The sequence below is a fragment of the Euleptes europaea genome, chromosome 12 (assembly GCF_029931775.1).
Source record: "Euleptes europaea isolate rEulEur1 chromosome 12, rEulEur1.hap1, whole genome shotgun sequence".
Classification (NCBI taxonomy): Eukaryota; Metazoa; Chordata; class Lepidosauria; order Squamata; family Sphaerodactylidae; genus Euleptes; species Euleptes europaea.
This window is the reverse complement of record NC_079323.1, coordinates 65,511,778-65,534,652: the sequence shown is the minus strand read 5'-3', so window position 1 is coordinate 65,534,652 and position 22,875 is coordinate 65,511,778. Positions and strand designations below refer to the sequence as shown.

Genomic DNA, 22,875 nt, shown 5'->3' with positions numbered 1-22,875 from the left:
ACTTGCAAGGATCTTTGTTGGCCACTGAGGGAGACAAATTGCTGTACTGGATATATCTTGGTATGAAAGATCTTGGCCGGATCCAGAGCAAGGTCTGATCCAGCAATGCAGTTCTTATGAAATCATGTTAATGAGAGCTTATTCCACCTAACACCCATAAAAGAAAGAATAAGCAACAAACGCCATGTGATGCTAGGGATTTGATCAGATCCCTGAACATGTGATTGGGTCCAATATGGATATATCTAATACAGTGGGTGTGGTTGGTTTCTGCAACTAAATTACATTCCTGGACCCCTGAAGAAGAGGGGGTTAAGTCTATTCTTGATACTATTATCTTGATTTTTTTAAATGTCCCCCCGAGCTTTATTGTACCCATCTCTTTTCCTTCCCAGTGCTTAAAATAGTTGGGGGTATAGCCCCTTCCCCTGTTCCTTTGATCAATATCACCCGTTGCTATTTTCTGCAATTAAACTTCATGTTTGAGTATGTGATCCTGCATCCCCAGCATCCTATACAGTTTGGCCATGTTTGGTAATCAATGAACTTATTTAAATATATTACAAATATATATTCATACCTGTGTGATTTGAAAATTGGACAGAGTTCACAGTATCAATTTCAAACCCCAAAACCTGAAACATAAAAAGAAAAATAACTATCAATAGAAATTTTCCTTGACACTTGAGGAAAGAACATAGCCTGCGGTGCATCTAGTATCTTAGTGTATTTTGAAAGCAAAAGTTGGATAATTAAGCAAAACCAAAACTAGAAAAAAATAGTTCTGCTGAAGGGAAGAAAGAGATGACAGACAAACTAATAAAGTAGTAAATAGAAACAGGGTTTTCACATGCAAGAAAACAGTAGGAACTCCAGCAAAAATAATTTCTTGTTCTCCTACAATGACACTGTGGCTATCATTTAAGGCTAGGAATGTGAGTGTGCAATTCTCTGGATCCACTTTCTGGAGCATCACAAAGGAATGTTGTTCAGAGCCAAGTCTGGTTTCCAACATTAAGATTTTGCAAGAATAAAAAAGCTAAGAATGCAATAAACAACATTCTTTTGGATTATCCAACTGCCAAATCCTGCAGGATAGCACAAAAAGATTGGTCCCTGAAAAGAGTTGAGGGGAGGGAGCATAAGAGAGTATAGCAAAAGAGGTCATGCATTTTAACAGGAGTTTTAATAAACTAAATGGATTATATCTGATGTTTGAGCCATACCACATTTTCATCCTCTGCTAAAGAAAGTCTGTGCAAATATGACAGAAAAATCTGACATTTAATATATTTGCTCTCAAATCCCCCTTGGTAGAAATAAAATAATCTCCTCAAAGGAAAAGTTACTATATACAGCACAGTGAGTCATAGGGAGACAATTGTAATGATGCAGAAATAACTGTGTATGATCTATTTTCTGGCAATTTGCTGGCAGGTTAATTGTTGCTTTTGCTGGTCATGATGTATGTGGGGGGGGGGGAGAGAGAGACTGTCTCTTCCTTTGGCTCGACAGTAACTTCTTCATGTAAACTGAAGCCATGTGACCAGGCTGGGCCACAAGTAAGACTCCTGTTCTTGAGCTCGCTCATAAAACATTAGTAGACTACAGGATACCACAGTGTTGCACTTACCTGTAACTGTTGTTCATCGAGTGTCTTCTGTGCAGGCACACATGGGAACTGAGCCGGCCAGCCACGGAGTTAGACTATCAAGCTTGTAGAAGGTTTTTTGCTCCTGAGGAGAGCTCCCCCACCCTTTGTCTCGAGTTGAGGCTTTTCTGCCCAAATGGTCATGTGGCAGAGGTGGGAAACGCTCCTCTTCCTCAGTTCTCTTGTTATCCCTGTGGAGCTTACATCCTAGGTCAAATATACCCACAGTGGGGAAAGGAGGGAGAGACCGAAGACACTTGATGAACAACAGTTAGAGGTAAGTGCAACACTGTTTTCATCGTTGTGCCTTCAGTGCAATCCTGCATGGGAGATTAGCAAGCCATTACTCTGGCGGTGGGTGCGGGCCAGTCAACGAAAGAATGATTGTAAACCCTGCTTTTCCCACAGCTGCATCACTCCTGGAGTCTACATCTATGGAGCAGGAATATCAACAGAATCGACCAAGTAGCTGCCTTACAGATGTCCTAAAGGTCAACATTGAATGCCACTGACGAGGCCTGAGACCTGGTAGAATATGCTTTAACCTGGAGTGGGCAAGACCTCTCCGCCGATTTATAAGACAGTTTGACAGTGGAGACGACCCATCTGGAAATGGTTTGAGAAGTTGCTGACTTGCCCTTGTTTGGACCTTTAAAACAAAGGAACAAATTCTTGTCTTGTCTGAAAGGGGATGTGCGATGCAAATAAAAAAGCATTGCCCTCCAAACATTTAGTGTGTATAATGCTTGCTCTGCTGGTGACTGGGGGTTTGGGGAAAACACTGGCAACTTAATGTCCTAGGACATATGGAAAGTGGATATTACCTTCGGCCAAACCTCCATAGTTTTACATCTTGGGTGGAACCTAGTGAAAGGATTGTCATACCTCAAAGCATTGAGCTCCCCCCTCCCTTCTGAGGTTACTGCAACCAAAAATGCTGTCTTGAATGATAAAAAAGACAAGTCAGAAGTGGCTGAGGGCTCGAATGGTTTATGCATAAGTTGGGCCTTCATAAACCTTTTAGAATGAGGGGTGGAGAAAAATGTATGTGGACCAAAAATGCGTGAAAAGATGAAATCGCTGCCAAGTGAACCTTAAGTGAACTAGTTGCCAGACCTGATTCCTTTAAAGAAATTAAATAATCAAATATATGTTGTAAAGGGCAGGTCTGTGCCAACAAGCCCAACTACCAAAGCGGGATTACTTAGTAGGATTTTTGTGTTGAGGGTTTATGAGCTGCCTCTAAAACTCAGAAAACCTTATCAGGCCAGGAAGCGATGGAAGGATCAACCAAACTGTCAGATGCAATGGCTGTAGGTCATAGCTAATCAGGTCATGCTGCTGTGGCAGGTGAATGAACCTGTTTCTTGCTAGTTGCCACAGAGTGGGGAACCAAAACCTACTTGGCCAATGGGGGGCTATGAGAATGCAGGTGATCTTATCTGTTTTGAGTTTCCCCAGCATCCACTGTAGTAGGGGGAAGGGAGGAAAAGCATAGAACAGGCACCTGTCCATTGCAGCTTCTGGAACCAAACTGGTGGCACTTTGCATTGACCTTGGTAGCAAAACATCTATTTGGGGATACCCTCAGTTCTTGAAGATGAAGAGTAGATAATGGGGTTGAGACCACTTGTGGCATGAAGTGATGTCTCTGCTCAGTGTGTCTGCAGTGGTGTTGTCCTCTCCTGCTATGTGTATGGCAAGTAAGGAGATGTTGCATTGAATAGCCCACTGCCACAGTCGTATCAATTCTCTTCATAGAGGAAGGGAGCCTGTGCCCCCTTGCTTATTGACATAGTACTTTGCTGACATACTGTCCGTGGCAATCAACAATTGTTTCCCTGCAAGGATGGATGAAAGAGAGGTGAGAGTGTATCTAACAGCTCAAGTACATTTATATGCAACATAGATTCAGACTGAGACCATTTCCCCCATACCATAGAGTTGCCACATTGCGCATCCCAACCACTCAGTGACGCATCTGTGAAAATCACCAGTTCGTGAGGGAGTATACCCAGATCAATAACCCAGAATAGATGGCCATCACTGTTCCACCATGTGAGGTATCTGATAACAAATCTTGGAATAGACAGCTTACGCCATTGTGGATCTAAGTTCAACTTGAATTTTCTAATAAACCAATTTTGTAAAACCCACACGTGAAGCCTGGTGTGAGGAACCACAGCTGTAATAAGACCCAATATTTTTTTCAGATCATCAGTAGGGGAAACAGGTGAAGGATCCCCAATGGCATCTTCAGGGTGTGTGTTAATTTGTAGTCTGTTTCTCTGTCAAACTCAATACCAGACGCATCCTCATGTTCAGGTGAAAAATGAGATGTGGAGGTGGTAGGCTCGTCTACAGTAGACAAGCTGCTTCCTAGGAGCCTTGTGCCAATGTTGTGGAGGATGACAATGGGGGGCATATACCATTGGCCCCAGGGGGACATACACATTCCAGAACAACAGCCCCAAGGAGGCTGCCACGATGCACCTTGCATAAAGTCCTGGTGAACCGAAGAAGATGCACCAGATCTTTTAGTGCACAGGTATACCTCAAAAACATCCCCATCAGAGGAATGTGATTAAGACAATCTCATCCTAGACGCTGAAGGAGTCCTGGGGCGACTGAAATGATGTGGGTTTGAATGATGCACCAATGGGCTTCTGACAGAGGAAGACACTGAAGCCCGGGTAGGTCCAGTAAGAATCTCTTGTTCCAGCATCGGAGAGCAACTCTGTGTCCCTGGCGTCGAGGTGAACATTGGCATCAAGGAGATGCCGACTGGTGCTGAGATGTATCTCTGTGTCGAGTGCACGAAGATGGACAGAGTTGAGGAGAGGAAACAGCACGGCTTGACGGAGAAGGCATTCAGCACCAAGGTGATGCTGAGACGGTAGCAGTCTGTTCCCAGTGTCCAGGAGACTTTTGTGTTGCGGCCAACAGTGCCTCCAGGTTTTTAGCCTTTTGTGAACCTTTTTTTAATGGGGGTTTGGAAGCTGCCCTTACAACCACAATGGGCTCTGAAGTGTGCTTGAGGCAATCTGAGGGCACGGAAGCCACAGAAGGTGTGCAGGAGTGCTTAGGGGATTTGAGGGATTTTTTTTCCACAGGGAGGCCTTAAGGCGCCCAGCTCTTTCTTGCCTGTCCTTAGGAGTTAGTAGGCAACAAGCCTGGCAGGTCTCCACAACGTGGCCCTCACCCAAACAGAAGAGGCACTCACTATGTTCATCACTTTGTGCCAGTTTGGTAGTACATTTTTGACATCCCATCAAAACACCTTTCAACAGCAATTGAAACAGTAAAAAACAGTAGAAAACATCCTCACTTCATGGTGGCAAAGTGAGAACTGAGGTAGAGGAGCCTTCCCTGCCTCCATCCTATGACCATTTGGGTGGAAAGCCTATGCTTGAGACAAAGGACTGGGGAGCGCTCCTCAGGAGCTAAAAACCTTCTAGAAGCTTGATAGTCTAACTCTATGGCTGGCCTGCACAGTTCCCATGTGGGGCTGCACTGAAGACATGATGATGAACTGTTTGTTCCATGGCCTGGGAAGAATATATAATGGAGGAGCCTGCTACAAAGATACAACTGGCATCTTCTCAGGGCCAAACTAGATGTTACGACATCCATAGGTCCAACCTTGTGCCCCCCCCAGTTGTTTCGGTACTTGAAAAAGCAGGAGGGGGGGCAATATCATCATTGCAGGCCCAAACAGGATTGGGCACTTGTGGCATTTTTAAATGGCCAAATTCTTCTCAAAAATGGCGTTGATGCAACCTGTGGACTATGTAATGTCTAGTTTGGAGCTCAGTTTCATATCTTTGCAACTTTGGTTCTTCAAGCATTAAGATAAAAAGACTGCTGGCAAAGTCTTCATGTTACTCCTCTAACATCTGTGTGAATGTGACCTGTGCAAAGACCCAAATATGCAACTAATAACTATGGTAAGGAATAGCCACAGTCAGTGATATATTTTTTTGTTTTATTTTATTTTTCTAGGTCATCAAGCTGGAAGAGATTGGAGAACCAGTATGGTATGGTAGTTAGAATGTCAAGCCAGAACCAGGGAGGTCTGGATTCAAATCCCCACACAGTCAAAAAGCTCACTGGAGGACCTTGGGCCACTTACAGTATTTATTTATTTAATTAATTTCTACACCACCACCCCTCCCACACCAAGGCCGGGCTTGGGGCAGCTCACATCCAATATAATAACAGTATACAACGTCAGTTTAAAATAATCACAATAATACATATAAATTACCATTAACATCTCCAATAAAAATCCACAGTTACTATCAGATCCAGATGCGTCAAATCAAATCATTTATAAACCCTCAGTCAGGAGAGATAAGGCGAGTGGGCAAAATGGAACCAGGTTTAACACAAAAAGCAGGAACAGGGAGATAGGGTTTCCAGGTAGTAACTGGAGATCTCCCACGATTACAACTGATCTCCAGCCGATAGAGATCAGTTCCCTGGAGAAAATGGCCACTTTGGCAGTTGGACTCTATGGCACTGAACCCCTCCCCTCCCTAAACCCCGCCCTCGTCAGGCTCCGCCCCAAAAATCTCCAGGTATTTCCCAACCCGGAGCTGGCAACCCTACAGGGAGGCCAGCTGTGATGGAAACCGATGCTGTCTTCAACCATAGCCCTGGTGGAACATCTCCATCTTGCAAGCCCTGCAGAACTGAGCTAAGTCCCACAGGGCCCTGGTCTCCTTTGACAGAGTTCCACCAGGCCGGAGCCGGAGCCGAAAAGGCTCTGGCCCTGGTTGAGGATAGCCAAACACTTCTCGGGCCAGGGACCACCAGCAAGTTGTTATTAGATGAATGTAGTGCTCTCTGAGAGGGGTATCTAGAGAGGCGGTCCCACATGTACAATGGTCCCTGACTGTTTAGGGCCTTAAAGGTCAATACCAAAACCTTAAACCTGATCCGATATTCAATCTGGAGCCAGGGCAGCTGGCCGAGTACCGGTTGGATATGGGATCTCCAAGGGGTCCCTGTAAGGACTGTAGCCACTGCATTCTAGACCAGTGGAAGTTCCCAGCACAGCCTTAAGGGTAGACCAGGCTCCCCCCAAGTATGCCATTAAAACCAAAGGGTCATCTTACATTTACATACATTTACAGTTATGCCCAATAATAAATTTTTGTGTGTATAACATTTTTAGGGGGTCATCTTACATTCAGGGTTGTCTTCCTTTCAAGTAAATAGCGCCCCCCAGACATTTTTCAGTGTTTACACAGAAAATATTTAAAATTTGGTCACTGCTGGAAAAGTTCTCTATTGGAAACACCTTCTAAGAATTTGCTAAGAATGAGTTTCTGTCACGATGAAGATTTTTATGCAGTGCAATCTACAGCATTATATAATGATAATTCCCTTGTTATGCTGTAGAGACACATTTTCAAAGATATGTTCATAGTTTAAATATTACTTATTTTGTCAGTAATTAAGATACTATAATGTGTATTATGATTATACACTGAGGAAAAGTTTGTGTTTTCAATGTTATTAAGTTTAACTCAATTTTCGAATATGATACTGGTTCTATTATGATTATATGGGGCTACTTCTGTATATACAACACACATTCTTTACTACAAAATTAAAATAACTGAACAGAAAAATAAATCTATGCATCCGCAATTCACAAGAATATTCTGTTTCATGGACTGAATCCATTTATACCACACCAACCAAATGATTATCCAACCTCCTCAGAGGTCTATTTTACCTCAGCTGTATGCAAATCATTAGGAAGTGCTTCATCATGACACCTGCTCTACATGGGGAATATTTATATGCATAGTAATGAGCAAACACAGTAATGGGTGCAGGAAACAAAAAGAAACGGATTATACAGAATGACCCCAGTCCAGAGAAACTTGGTTCCATTTAAGTGCCATTGAAATCAATGGGACAAGTCAGTCTCAAATCATGCCAGCTACATTGATTTCAACATAGATAATAGCCAAAGGGTTCAAGTTTGCCTGAGTGTTGTTTTATTTAAAAAAAACCTAGAAATATTTAAAATTGTTGATACTAATAAATTGTAAGCTCTATGCTTGTTGACAAATCCACAGACTCCATAGGAAGGAAATCCTAAGAAAGCTGGTTTATTTGGAAATATACAAGTTGCAGAAGCCAGAAAACTAGAAGGACTCTAATGGGGGTGCAGTGTACAGAGGATCGTATATATAGAAGAAAGGCTACAAAGTCAGGCCACCTCTGGTTGCTAGGGCAACCCTTCAGTTCCAAAAGATGTTAGACTACACATACAACTCTCAAAACATTAGCATGACAGCATAACCGTTGCGACCTTGGGAAAGCACCTGGCTAAACCACAGTACTCCGTTCTCAGGCCAGGCCAGTCCTGACATAAATTTGTAAAAGCTCCATGTGTTACTGACTTTGAGTATGACTTCTTTGCTTGTGACCTCTAATTGTGAGCAATTAAAATACTGTACGTCAGCTAAAAGCCTGAATGGAATTACCAAATAATTGTAAAACTGGATCCATATGGTTATTTCACACAGTTTAATTGAAGAAAAAAGAATGCAAGCTGGTAATAGTTTGTCACGGTTCACTGAAGCAAACAGTTCCTATAGTCACTGGCTGATGAATGCAGCAAAGGCTACATGAATATCACCAGTGAGGGCCTCATAGGCTTTTGCAATGTGATTAATGCCCTTTAGCCAGGCACTGAACATGTCGCTTGCCACACACACACACTCATGACTTTATGCACTTTTGAAGTCAATGTGCTCTGAGCAGTACTGTAAGGAGTGTACATTTTACATAATTTCATGCAAGCTGCATTTCTTCAGTGGTCATTTGAAATTCAGATAGCATGTGTATCAAGATCTTCAACAACAGCAAGGATGATGTAGGAACTGGTAGAGGATATTAGAGAATAAAATTAGCAAACCCTAAATGGAAGATGGGTTACCAAGTTAAATTCTACTTCTATCTTAAAGACAATATGGCAACACTGAAAAAAAAGGGTACGCTGCACTGAATTGTTGCTTTAAGTAGTCATTAGAAACAAGAAGTACTAATTAGTGCAATTTCTAACAGATAGGTAAACAAGTAAACCATAACACTTACTAGCTGTATAACAGCACATTTAAATTGCCTCTTATATTAGTGTCTGAGCGCAATCCAAAATGTTTGTAAGTATAAAGAATGCCTAAATGTGAGTTCAAATATAGCTAGACAGGACCCACCCCCTTATTCCATTCACATGTGCAACAAGCAGAAAGTCCACCCAAGTAGCACAGTGAGGTTGGTGATATTCACTTCCAGCTGTATTGCACACTGAATCCTGCTCCAGAGGGTCCTCTAACCTCAAGGAATAGCTTTTGGGAAGGCATGCTGCAGTGGGAAGAGGGAACCAGAAAGGCCTTGGTGCAGGCACAATGTTCTTTGGATCCTGGCGATTGTACCTATTAAATACCTCTTCTAATGAAAGAAAGCCCCAGCAACTTTACCTTTTAATTTCAATGTAACCACCAGCGGGAGGTTTTTGGGGTGGGGCTTGAGGAAGATGGGGTGTGGGGAGGGACTTCAATGCCATAAAGTCTAATTGCCAAAGCAGCCATTTTCTCCAGGTGAACTAATAATCTCTACTGCCTGGAGATCAATTGTAATAGCAGGAGCTCTCCAGCTAGTACCTGGAGGTTGGCAACCTTACACGTGACATGGCACCACACAAAAAAGTGAGGAAAAGGGGTCAGCTAAGTTTCTTCCTCCCTCATGAGCTAGTGTCTCCAACCTTCAGCTTTAGGGGTTTTTAGGACGGGGTACAGGATGGCCCAGGCTAGCCTGATCTCGTCAGATCTCAGAAGCTAAGCAGGGTCAGCCCTGGTTAGTATTTGGATGGGAGACCACCAAGGAAGTCCAGGGTTGCTGTGCAGGGGAAGGCACTGGCAAACCACCTCTGTTAGTCTCTTGCCATGAAAACCCCAAAAAGGAAGTTGGCCAGAAACTGTGTAGCTGCGGACCTTCCGTCATCCCCTTTCTGTAGTTTTAGATAGCAAACCTTTTAGTTGGTACACCAAGGGAATTCACTTCTGGTCCTGCGTGCTTCTGTACTTCCCTTCTCCCTGTTGTCGGCAGACGTCCTGCAATGTGATAGTATTGTTTCCTAGAGGTCTTCTGGTACTTCAAAATGGATCTTGAAAACGTGGCTGGAGGACCTTCCCGGCCCAAAGAAGGCAGCGTGACCAAGGGGAGGAGGGTTTTATTACTCCCTTCCCCTCAAACGTCACAGGATCTGATTGGTACTTGCCACGTCTGTCAGAGAATTCACTTGTTTAGTCTACCCCCAGATCAACTTGATAGCGTCCTTGCCGCTTTATCTGATATCTTATCTTAACAGAAAAGTTCTTATACGATGGGGGGGAGGAGTGCGGGGTTCCCAGTTAATTCTGCCAGTCAATTCAACCTTCTATTCCCGGTAAGATCAAAAGAATTCTTGTTACTCACTTAGATTTCAGAGGATGAGGTTTTTCTTCATTAAAACAGTTCATTAGATGGTTATAGGTAATGGAGGTCCAAGCCTAATGCCAAAGAGAACGCTTGCGGCGATGCAATCTCCTCTCGATGCCAGCGGGACAAGCATCCACACCTCCGGGGGGTTTAAAAAGCTCCCTCGCAGAGTGTGGGAGTCACACCGCTTTCTTCGGGCTGCAGAGGAATTCCTGCGTCCCGGTCCACTATTTAGGACGGGGTTGGTGTGCTAAAGCACTCCAACTCAAAGCATCTCCTTGGATTCCCTTGGGAGCTCTCCCAAGGGACGTGGGCTTGGGACCAGCTTGTTACCGGAAGTCTCTGTTTTTCGTCAACCTAGAGCATCCAAAATAACTCGATGGTACTTCAAACTTTAAAATTTATTTTCTAGCTGATTTTTGAGGATTTCTAGGGGAACAGGGGAACATCTTAGCGATTAGGTTCAGCATGAACCACTAAGCTACCCATACTCTGGAAAAACATTTTTTAAGACTTGCCAAAATCGTTGAAATAAAACATCAAAAATATCTTTAACTCGTTAAACCCTCGCAAGTAAATATGGAAAAAAAATTCAAGACATGTTTGCTCAGCAAAATGAGACAGCTGCAAGACAGTACAAACAGCTGTCAAAACAACAGGAGCAGATGTCAAAACAGATGGAACAGATGGAACGGATGATTATTATGATGAATACTTTTACCCTGTCAATTACTCAAAAAATGAACGAGGAAGACCTTAAAGACCTTAAAGAAGAGCCTCTAGATGCCAAGATAGACAAAGGAGAGAAGAATTCTGTAGAGGAAATGGGAAACTTCAATAAGCAAAGTGTAACAATCCAGCTGTCAACAAGAGATTTGAATGTGGGTGACTTTGATTTCTGTTTCTTTAACCTGCCTGATGAACTTTTCAGTGTCTGCTTGGAGGACTTGACGAGTAGGAAAACTGGAGCTGACAGGATTCTCTTTTTTGAATTTGGGATGGAACAGACTACAACGTGGATTTACTATGAAGACCATCTGCAGAAGGGACTTTACTAACAACCTCCAAGGATGATCTCCGATGCTTACTGTTAATGGGAAAAAGAAGGAAATGCTGGAAATTCCGGGCAAAGGGACTAATTTAAAAGAGTTTGGTCTTTCTTGGTGATATGATTAAAAGGAACTGGTTAAAAGGACTGGCTTAAACGGAAACATAATAATATCTGATATTGATTTACCAGAACTACAAGATGTTGGTTATGACTAAAAGGAACTGGTTAAAAGGACTGGCCTTAATGGAATAGCACCATATATGAATAATGGAAAAGGAGGGAGGTGTAGGGGAAGTTAATATTCTTTTTATTTTTCTGATTATATATAAACACTTTTTAATGGTTCCTATTTGCTTTTCTTTTAGTGAGTACCTTAACTGTTAAACTGTGCATTTACATTTGGAAAAAAATAATTTTCAATGGGACCATTTTAAGAATATTTTTATCTAATCCCTTATTTACACTTTTGATTAATTTTATATTAAGCATTGATTTAATGATGTTAGATAGGATAAGAGTATGTTAATTAAAATAGTAAAGGGATTAGTTCCGTTAGCAAAAGTTTATATAATTTATTTTTAGACGGAAGAGGGAGAGGGGGAAGTCAATTTATTGTTAATTTAGAAACCTTAATTGTGTTTTTAGTACTATTATTATTTTAAATATTGGATATTGTTTCATATGTCAATATGTCAAATTAAGAAAATAAAAAAAATATTTAAAAAAAAAACCAAAAAGGGGTCGCCATAAGTCGGCTGCGACTTGACGGCACTTTACACACAGGAGGGGGTACAAGCTTTGGCCTAAACATATTTAGTTGACAGTCCAACAAACATTTTTGCTTAACATCCCACTGAAATCTAGACAGTATCTATTTCAACTTCTGTCTTTCAAGCCTTTGCTTCCAATTCAGACATGCTCAGTGAATCATTCAGAGAGGATGTTAGCAGGGCTGGAGGTAGTCACCTCTATACCCAGAATAAGTTTCTAGGTAGTTGTCTTTCACACACATTTGTACAGGATTATTGCATCTTCTTGATGGACAGATGAAGTGGAAAATAAGAGTTATTTCTGGATCACAATTGGAGAGCAATTAGTAAAGTCTGAGGTGAGTTGTGTGTAGCTGTGTTCTTTCAGGGGTATTGCTGCTGAAAGACCAAGTCTTTGCTGCTTAGCTAGGTTGCACCTGCTGCTTGCATGTCTACAGCAAGTCAGCTCAAAACAAATAGGTGGAGCTCATTTGCTCCCCCTTGGAGGGGCTGTGGCTCAGTGGTAGAGCATCTGCTCGCCATGCAGAAGGTCAGTATGGAGACTCTCAAGTCTATTACAGAGGCCTTAACTCCACGGGCATTCTTAACATCAGTGGACCTGACAGAAGCCTACCTCCACATCCCGATTCATCCGGATCATCGGAGGTTTCTGCGCTTCACCTGCCAGGGTAACCACTTCCAGTTCTGTGCTCTCCCCTTCGGATTAACCTCCGCCCCAAGGGTATTTACGAAAATTCTAGTGACCCTAATGGTCAAGGCTCAACAGCAAGGGGTCCAGGTACACCTGTACCTGGACAACATCCTCATCTGCGCCCCCTCGCAGGATCTCAGTGTGTCCAGCACCAACCTTGTCATCCAACTACTTCAAGACCACAGTTTTCTCATCAATTGGGACAAGAGTCACCTGGTCCCATCCCAGAGGCTGACCCATCTAGGGGAAATTATCAACACTCTCTCCAACCAACTCATACTTCCACAAGACAAGATCTCGGCCATCACGACTATGGCCAAGAGAACGGCGTCTTTGGCCACGGTTCGTCTGATGGCTCTAGCCAAATTACAGGGCCACATGGTAGCCTGTATACCTGCAGTTCCTTGGGCCAGATATCATGCGAGGCCCCTGCAATGGTTCCTGCGTGCCTTCCAGCAAGACATTGCCCACAAGAGGAACAGAGTCTTAGTACTGTCATGCCCGGCCCTGATAAGCTTGAACTGGTGGACGAGCCCGAAGAATCTTTCAAAAGGCCTTGTGTTCCTCTACGACCCACCAGTCCAGCTGTTCTCCGAAGCCACGGGTTTCAATAAGGATGGAGTCTAATTGATCGCCAAATAACTTGCCGCCCTGGTATGGGAACCCCATAAGCTCCCCTTTAGAATGAGGGTCAGCCTGCCATGGGCGTAGCCAAAGGGCTCTTCTAGCTGCTAATTGATTACCCATGGCCCTGGCTGCGTAGGACAGTGTATCCAAAGTGGAGTCGGATAAGAAGGTAACAGCTTTCATGACCCTGGATACCCCTTCTAAGGCCTTCTTATTGCTACTAGGAATAAGTGGTTGAAGTTTGCGCATCCATACTATAGCTGCCCTAGAAATAAGGGCAGACGTGACGGATGAGCTGACAGCAGAGGAGAAGCTTCGTGTGCCCTCTTAAGTGCTATTTCAGCCTTTCTGTCAAGCAGGTCTCGTATAGAGCCCATGCCATCTCTGGCTACTGGGTCAAAGGAATGCATAGCAGTCACCGGGGCATCCACCACCAGGACTTGCAGCAACTTGCTAGCAGCAGGGGCTAATGTGCAAAAAATTTTAGTCAAGGCGTTAGTCTGTTTGTGTGTGAGGGGTTTGTTTGTCCCATTCAGCAGTGATGAGAGTAGTGAAATAATCAGGGACTGGAATAGTCAGAGAAGGTATGGTATGTCTGTGGAAGAATTCCCTGGATCCTTTGACATTGTCAGAAGGGGGGGGGTGTCTAGAGACTCAGACAGGTCTAAGGCTGCCAAGGCCTTTGAGAGCAATACAGGAAAATCTTCTTGTGGGAAAAGCCTTAGCTGCTTTTCCTCAGGGAGAGGAGGATTTCCCTCATTGGAGGAGAACTCACCCTCCTCCCTCTGCTCGTCATCTGAGGCATAGGGGGAAGAATCAGAGTCACCCTGAGAAGGGGAGGGTCTGGAATGGCCGGAAAAATCTGCCCCCCTGTGGCCACCGTGATCCCTGCTCAATCCCTCTAGAGGATCCTGAGCAGCATTTAAGTTATGCATGGAAGGGGATGGGGAGGCTTGGATGGCTTGCAAGCCCTCTACCAGGACACTGCAGAATAGCTCCACAAGCTTTTTTTTAAAGGCAGCCATTTCCCCCCCGGTAGTAATCCCCACGTGCGGTGGTACGCTACCCCCCAAAGATACAGGAGCCTATATTTGCGAAGCCAGAAGTGAGGAGGGACGTTGCGCTTCTGGAAGAAAAATCGTCCCTGGAGCCGAAGGCAGGCTAGAAGCCGCGCCGCAGTTCCCTGGCGACCGGCTAGCAGCCGCGCCCTCGCTCCGATTCTTGCCTAGATTGTCCGGAGGCGGATCGGAGGATGAAGCCGACGGGCTAGCAGCTGCGGCGATTTTGACACTCTTGGCCAACGAAGTGAAGTTGTCGCTGTGAGGCGTCCGGCTAGAAGCCGCGCCAGTTCCCTGTCTGTTTGTCGGCTCAAGTAGAGAGGCAGTCTTGGACTTTTTAGTCCCCTTGCTTGCCGCTCCCGGCTGTGAAGAGCACCTAGGCGTCTTCGCTCCCTTGTCCTTTTTTAGAACTGCCGTCTTGCGCTTAGAAGCTTTACACAGCGTAAGCGCCGGATCCTCTGTAGGATTGACGATAAGGTCGCCTGGGCTCTGACTAGCCACCACCAGGAGACCCGGGACTAAATCGCTGGACGAGATAAATTCGTCCTCGTTAACCGCCGCCATTTTTGGGGGGGGGGCGGCGGGCAAACTAAAACACTAATAAGGGAGCCCACAAACAGGGAAAAGACAGGGGAGAAACAACAAGAGAAGACAATCTAAATTCTAAAACTCTAACTCTAAACTATCACAGAATAGTAACTATTTCTAAGTCTCTAACCGCAGCGAGACGCTGCGAAACCTGCTTCCCAATCTAAGGCAGGAACAAGACTGGAGCTCTTAGGAAGAAGGGGGCCACTTCCCCCGGGAGACAGGAAGTCCTAGTGTTTTTTGGTTCCTGCCTCCCAAGCAAGGAAAGGTAATGAACCCGAGCTGAAGACACCCTCCTCCCTCAGAGCGAGAAAGCAGATAGGAGAAACCCATCTAGAAACCCTTGCTCGGGATCACTGACACCCCACCCAGTTATCACTTCAGATTCAAATGTAAAAGAACCACCAACACAGCATCTTAAGGCACTTCAAAGATGAACAAATGTATCGTGACATAATCTGGAACCTGCTTTATTAGAGGCATGGCATAATTTCAAACTATACCTCTACACACTGAATGAAACAATATGAACCACGAGGAAAAGCAGGGTATACATGTTTTAATAAATAAATAAATGTGTGCTACTGTAGTAACTACCGGTAGTTTAGCTACTACAAATGTCTGCACACAAACTGTAAATTAATATGCCATATTTTTATCCTTTTGATCCTAAAGCAAATTTGTATTTGGATACAAATAGAGTAGGCCTATGTCTAGGAATGAAGGCAGAGGGGGGAAATAAAGAAGTGTCACTTTCAAAATAGTTTTAAAAAGACCCTCTACACACAAAAATGGAAAAACAGAATTTAAGAATACAATAAAAATCAGCAAGTTCAAAATGTCGATTAACACCTCTGATTCCCAAACCTTTTCAAGCAACAGAAATTTGACAAATACGCTTTATACTATCATACTATAGGTATTAAATTAGCAAATAAGTCTAGAAGATTGTACTATCACTTACTAGTACTTGAAAGAATTGTCACTTGCTTATCTTGTGTACAACTGAGCTTTGTACTCAACGGACAGCCGTTCTTGCATTTCATTGCTTTTCAACCTGAATATTCAGTTTTTCTCTGTGCAATGCGTGTGTGTATTGTGCCGTACAGCTTTTCAAGACAAGAAACTTACAGATGTGGTTTGCCATTGCCTGCCTCTGCGTCATGGTCCTGGCATTCCTTGGAGGTTGCCCATCCAAATACTAATCAGGGCTGACCCTGCCTAGCTTCTGAGATCTGACAAGATTAGGCTAGCCTGTGGCTATCCAGGTCAGGGCGTGTATGTGCGTGTATAAAAAACAGCCAACTGAGGACAAACTTCATGCATCTGATGCAGTAGGCCAGGGGTGTCAAACTCAGTGGTATATCATCTGCTTGGCATGCAGAAGGTCCCAGGTTCAATCCCCGGCATTTCCAGTTAAAGAGACTAGGCAAGTAGGTGATGTGAAAGACCTCTGCCTGAGACCCTGGAGAGCTGCTGGTCTGAGTAGACAATACTGACTTTGATGGACCAAGGGACTGATTCAGTATAAGGCAGCTTCATGAGGGCCAGATAAAACATATTAACCCGACTGTAACTTATATGTATTGCCCTTTGGAGGTCTTTTGTTGTTGTTTTTTCTATCTCTGTCTTTGGTATGCCAATAAAGGTTAATGAAATGAAATGAAAATGTCTCTTTGTCGGGCCGACTATGTGCACCAAATAAATAAATAAATAAATGCCATAAAATGTAAGGCAAGGTACTGGAGATACAAACTTTATAGAAGACGCAAGCAAAGTCAATTAATGATATTGTTTTTTACTTAAAACATAAACAAGTTTATAACAATAACATTCTTACAGTATTTTCTTTTATTTGTCTTATTGTTATTGTTTTGAGTATGTTTGTATTTTAAGAAAAAATAAGGTAAAAATAATATCATTAATTGGATTTGCCTGTGTCTTCTATAAAGTTAGCATCTCTAGTCCCTCACATTATTTATTTTTTTTACATTTTAAACAGGGAGGGGCTGCCTTGGCTGGTGAGCTCACAGCTGACTTGCCAGCCCAGATCTGGACTGGGGTGGGGGTGGCTGTCTTGGCTGGTGAACCTGCAGTTCTCCCCCAGTCCAGAAAGACAGGGAGGAAGAGAGTGTGCGAGAAAGAAAGAGGGAGAAAGAGAGACAGACAGAAAGAGTGAAACAGATAAGAGAGAAAGAGAAAGGGAGAGAGAGAGAGAGAAAGAAAGGAAGAGGAAGAGAGGAAGAAACAGGGATAAAGAAAGACAATGAAAGAGAGGGGGAGAGAGGTAGGGTGAAAAAGAGAAAGAGGGATGGGGAGGGTAGGTGTCTGGGCTCGTGGGGCATTGCGGCCCCACTGTGCCTAGAAAGGGATGGGGGTTGCTGGGTGGGTGAGTGAGGCCCGAGTGGCCCCGCTGGGCCCGGGAAGGATGGGGGAGGTTGCTGGCCAGGAGAGCGAGGCTTGAGTGGCCACGCTGTGCCCTGGAAGGACGAGGGGAGACTGCTGGCTAGGAGAGCGAGGCTGAGTGGCACTGCTGCGCCCAGGAAGGATGGGGGAGGTTGCTGGCTGGGTGCGTGAGGCCAGAGCAGCCCCGCTGTGCCCAGAAAGGATGGGGGGAGGTGGCTGGCTGAGTGTGTGAGTGAGTGAGTGAGGCCGGAGAAGCCCTGCTCAGCCCAGAATAGGACATGGGAGGGTCGCTGGCTGGGTGAGCGGGGCCGCTGTGGCACCAGGAAACCCATAAAGGAAGGGGGAGTTTTCTTTAAGATCAATTTTTATAGTAGGTTTCTTTAAGACATTTCATCAGAGCCGGTTCACCTGTATGTAGTTTAAATAGAGCTAAGACATGTTTCCTATAATATGTATAATATATTAAAATTTAACAAGATTTTTCACAAGATTTTGTTAAATTTCTGCTAAATAGATGGCCATAGGTAAAAAAAATTGATAGGAATATTTTTATAATAAAGATAATAACTGCATTAATACCATTCTAAAACAATGGGATGTATTAAGAGAGAAACTAGCCCCAGATATTTCCCCACTGTCTTCCTTCCTTTGAAACATCTTAGCCGAGAATCCAGAATTCCAACTCCCTCGTAGAATAAAGACAGATAAACAGCATGATTATCACTATTGGATTAATAATAATAATAATAATAATAATTCAGAGCCTCTAGAAAAAAAATTGGATAAAAAAAGTTAATATTACATTTATAGAATATTTACAAATGAAAAAGTATTGGAATAATTTAAAAGAACAAAATTAACTGAAATTAGGGAAAAGTCAGAGTTTGAGAAATAAATACTTCAAGATAAAGTTTCAACTTCAAAAATATATGCAATTTTAGTAAAAGAAAATCTAAATTCTACATTAGGCTATAGGGACAAATGGAACATTTACTTAGATAAACCATGAGTGATCAAGAATGGGAATATATATTTTTAAAGGGATTAGATTTCTCAGTTAACTTGCAAATAAGAGAAAATCTAATTAAGATGGTATATATGTGGTATTTAACTCCAATTAGAATAAGTAAAATCTACAAATCAGTGAACGATAGTTGTTGGTACTGCGATAAAAAACAAGCAGACTTCATACATATGTGGTGGAAATGTGAGAGAGCTATAACGTTCTGGACTGAAATAGTGAAATATCTGTCTGTTGGAATGGAGATTGATATCCCATGTAAACCTGAGATACTTTTGTTAGATTTAGCCCCTAACCTAACTAAAGATAAACGATGTATGGGGTTACACATGATAACTGCTGCTAGAATGACTTTTGCCAGACATTGGAAACAAAAACCGACTCCAACGATAGAAGAATGGTTGGTTAAAGTAAAAGAAATATATGTATTAATTAAGCTAACAACACATCAGAAAAATGGTGATACAATGAGCCTAGATGAGCTATGGTTACGAACTGTAAATAAAATGCAAAATCTTATAATCAAGGGTGAGAAAGGACAATGTGCTGCGATGACAGTCTAGCTATTTTATAGAGGACTAAACCATGTATTTGGTGTGGTAGTATGAGGATATTGAAATAAGCTGTAATATAGAAATTCGGTTAAATATATTTTTTAAGCTTACATATATATTGTATTTTAAATTATGAAGATTGTTGTATGTTTTTTTGTTTTATTTTGCTGTTTATTTTATTGAATAAATAATTTTTAAAAGAGACATGTTTCCTTTTACTAATACTTATGAGACTGCAAAAGAATTGTATATTTGGGAAGGCTACTAAATAATGTCTCCTAGAAACTGGTAGGTCTCTTTATTTGCCACACCATAATTGTGGCAAATAATTGCCAGCATAATTGTGCCAGCATGGCGTAGTGGTTAAGAGCAGTGGTTTGGAGTGGTGGTCTGATCTGGAGAAGATCTGGGTTTGATTCCCCATTCCTCCACGAGTGGCGGAGGCTAATCTGGTGAACTGGATTTGTTTCCCCATTCCTACACATGAAGCCAGCTGGGTGACCTTGGGCAAGTCACAGCTCTGTCAGAGCTCTCTCAGCCCTACCCACCTCACAGGGTGTCTGTTGTGGGGAGGGGAAGGGAAGGTGATTGTAAGCCGGTTTGAGTCTCCCTTAAGTGGCAAAGAAAGTCGGCACATAAAAACCAGCTCTTCTTCTTTATAGTGTATAAATATGTGTTAATCATTAACCATTAATTAATTTTTGTAGCAACTGTTTAGTGGGCTGATGAAGACACCTTCAAAACTGCTTACATCCTAGGTAACCGTACCAACAGTCTAGCTGCTATTTATATTGGACATTGCTTATCGTACCATCGAACTGTCTCTGCTCCCACACAGCTTTTTTCAAGCCGCCCTCGGAAGAGGCTCCAGCACAGATACACAAATATAAACACAATTTTTATATTTGTACAGTGATATGAAGAAGGTGAAGAGCCAGTACATCTAATTGCTCAATTACTGTTTATTATCACTGACCTTCAGGCTACATAAAGAGAACTTGGCCTTTTTGAGGCTTGTTTTTTCTGATATTGGACACAGCCACACTGGGAACAGTTATATTTGGCAATTTTGCCATTAGGACATTGTTTGATGCGTGTATTGTTTTGTTTATAGAGAACATACTTTTTCTATCCAGTCTTTAAGTGTTTATATAGGACAAGAGATACAAGTGGTTTATACACATGGTTTATAGTATTTGAGTAGATATTAAAACATAATAAACATGCTATATAGTGACAGTCATTAGATACCTTGTTTGATTACTGGCCTGTGTGCTGTTATTTGTGATACAGTGGAACTACATGGTTCAGGCTTATTTGAGAGGACTACACAGTGATACACAGGAAACTCATTAAGATTTTGGAGATATATTGCTTGGATAATAATGCATTACAGTGAATGGGCCATTGTCTTACAATAATGCATCACAGTAGGAAAGGGTATTGCGTTAGCTATTTCAGAGCTTAGTAGTGGAAACAGTGCTGATTCATATATTCCATTATGACCTTGAAGGGCTCATAACAGTCCAAATGCACCTCTCAACAGGGGCTTGCTCAGCATATGTTAACAGAAATCAAGATGTGACCCAAATGAAAACATCACTTCAGAAAGTGATGAAAACGCAATGGTTGACTTAAGGGTTGGTAAGAAACATACAAACAGTTCTGTGCACCCAAATGAACTGTAGACTTGTTTTTCTGGAACAGCAGCCCACTACTCCACCACATCAGGCTGTACAGCAAACTGCTTTTGGAATCCAGTGCAGCTTCAAAAAACAATGCGTGAACAGCATGTGGGTCTCCAAATGCCCAATCCTATACTCCCTGACAATGGAGCTCAACTTCATACTGAGAATTACTCAGCTACATTGCTCGCTACATTAATCTAGCAGGCACAAATGAAACTCCACAGAAGTATGCACATCCACAACTTTTCACCCACTTCCACACTTGCTGCTGCTTCTCCACTAGGGGAGCCTTTTCATGCTCCCTTAAGGAAGCAACCTCAATCACCCACCTCAGAATTCAAGCCAGGCTGAAGCAATAGGATAGGAATCACCAACCCATGGCCACATCCAGCCCTCCAGTGAGTACCGATGACCCACCTTGAGTAGCTAATCCAGAGGGAGGTGTGTAGGGGAGTGGTGGCTGTGCCAATGAAACCTGCAGGCAGACTTCTGGGTGGTATTGTAGCCGGACCCACCACCCTTCATCCTATTCTCAAACTGTGGGGAAAGTGTGGGCTTTTAAAACAACCACCTCTCCTCTTTTTATGTTTTATAGTGTATTTTTTGGGTCATACAGGCTCTGAGCCTGGCTTTGGCCGGGAAGAACAGGGTAACAAATGGAAATAATAAATAAAATAAATAAAAGCAACACAAAGATGTATATTTGTGATGTTTAATACATGGGGGAGTCACAGCATTTATAGGATAATACTCTATTACAAGTTCCAAAAACTGTGCTGTTCTTACATCTAGGGCCATATATTACGAGCAAAGTTAGAATGTATTTGGATATCTAGACTATGGACATTTCTAACCCACATTTGGACTAAGGATGCTGTTAATACTAATCAGCAGATGCTCCTTCTACCACAATCAGAAATGTGTTACTACTACAGACACTTAGTTGAGAGAAAAAATGTGTCACAAATTCTGTCGTGCATTATCACTTTGACTGTTAGGCTGCTCCCGCACACAGAGACAGTCTTTATTTGTCTACATAGGATTAAGAAACAATCAGATAATTAGCAAGACCAGAAGAGATGGACTTCAGTATCATAACAACAATAAAGGACAGATTGTGAATCACTAAACTGAGAAGATACATACCTTCTTACACATAGAATCATAGAGTTGGAAGGGAGCACCAGGGTCATCTAGTCCAACCCCCTGCACAATGCAGGAAATTCCAAACTACCTCCCCTACACACTCCCAGTGACCATATCTTTCCAAGACCCCTGTGAAGCAGGTTGTGTAGAAAAATAGTGACACCCAATTTCCATGGCTGAATAGGGATTTCAGCCAGGATCTCCCACATTTGAACTCATGCTCAGCTCTGCATCCTCTTAACAATACAGAAATTTACAACTTATGACAGTCAAAAAAAGACCCTTGAACCCAGTGTGCCATTCTGCCACAACTGCTCAGATGGAGTTACAAGATACATAAAATGGCCTTCAAATATTTGATGTTCCCTAACTAATTTCATATAGTGGCGGAGGAAAGTGCCGTCAAGTCACAGTTGACTTATGGCAACCCTATAGGGTTTTCAAGGCAAGAGAGACGTTCAGAGGTAGTTTGCCACTGCCTGCCTCTGCATAGCATCCCTGGACTTCCTTGGTGGTCTCCCATACAAATATTAGCCAGGGCTGACCCAGCTTAGCTTCTGAAATCTCACAAGATAGGGCTAGTCTGATTTCATATCAAAACACATTGTACAACAGAAAACTGCCTCCATTTTTATAATTCTGCAGTTTGTTGCAAACCTCATGACTACTTGAAAATATCATTTGCCTAAAAAACAAAGCATATGTTTAACTGTAACAAGTAATAAAATAAAAGTATTGTTTGGATTATATCCAAACAGGGCCAACCACCGGGGGGTACGGTTGCCAGGTCCGTCTTCACCACCAACGGGACATTTCTGGGGCGGAGCCTGAGAAGCCCGAGAAGGGCGGAGTTTGGGGAGGGGAGGGACTTCAATGCCTTAGAGTCCAATTGCCAAAGTGGCCATTTTCTCCAGGTGAACTGATCTCTATCGGCTGGAGATCAGTTGTAATAGCAGGAGATCTCCAGCTATCACCTGGAGTTTGGCAACCCTACCAGGGGGGGACAAAGGAGGGCCATTTGGCCCAGGCCTCACATTCACAGAGTATCTCAAATTTAGAATTTTGAAGTTATCTCCAAATGAGGTCATACATACAGTCACAGAGATACACTGACAGGATTGA

General features: G+C 42.9%; 1 protein-coding gene across 1 annotated transcript in view; it reads right to left on the bottom strand.

The window, feature by feature from the left end:
• The window catches only part of PDXK (pyridoxal kinase), an 83,350-nt gene that overhangs the window by 47,721 nt on the left and 12,754 nt on the right, over positions 1 to 22,875 (bottom strand). The window contains exon 2 of the mRNA XM_056858421.1: positions 581 to 635. Within this exon, the coding sequence (XP_056714399.1) occupies positions 581 to 635 (55 nt within the window). The remainder of the gene's footprint in view (positions 1 to 580; positions 636 to 22,875) is intronic.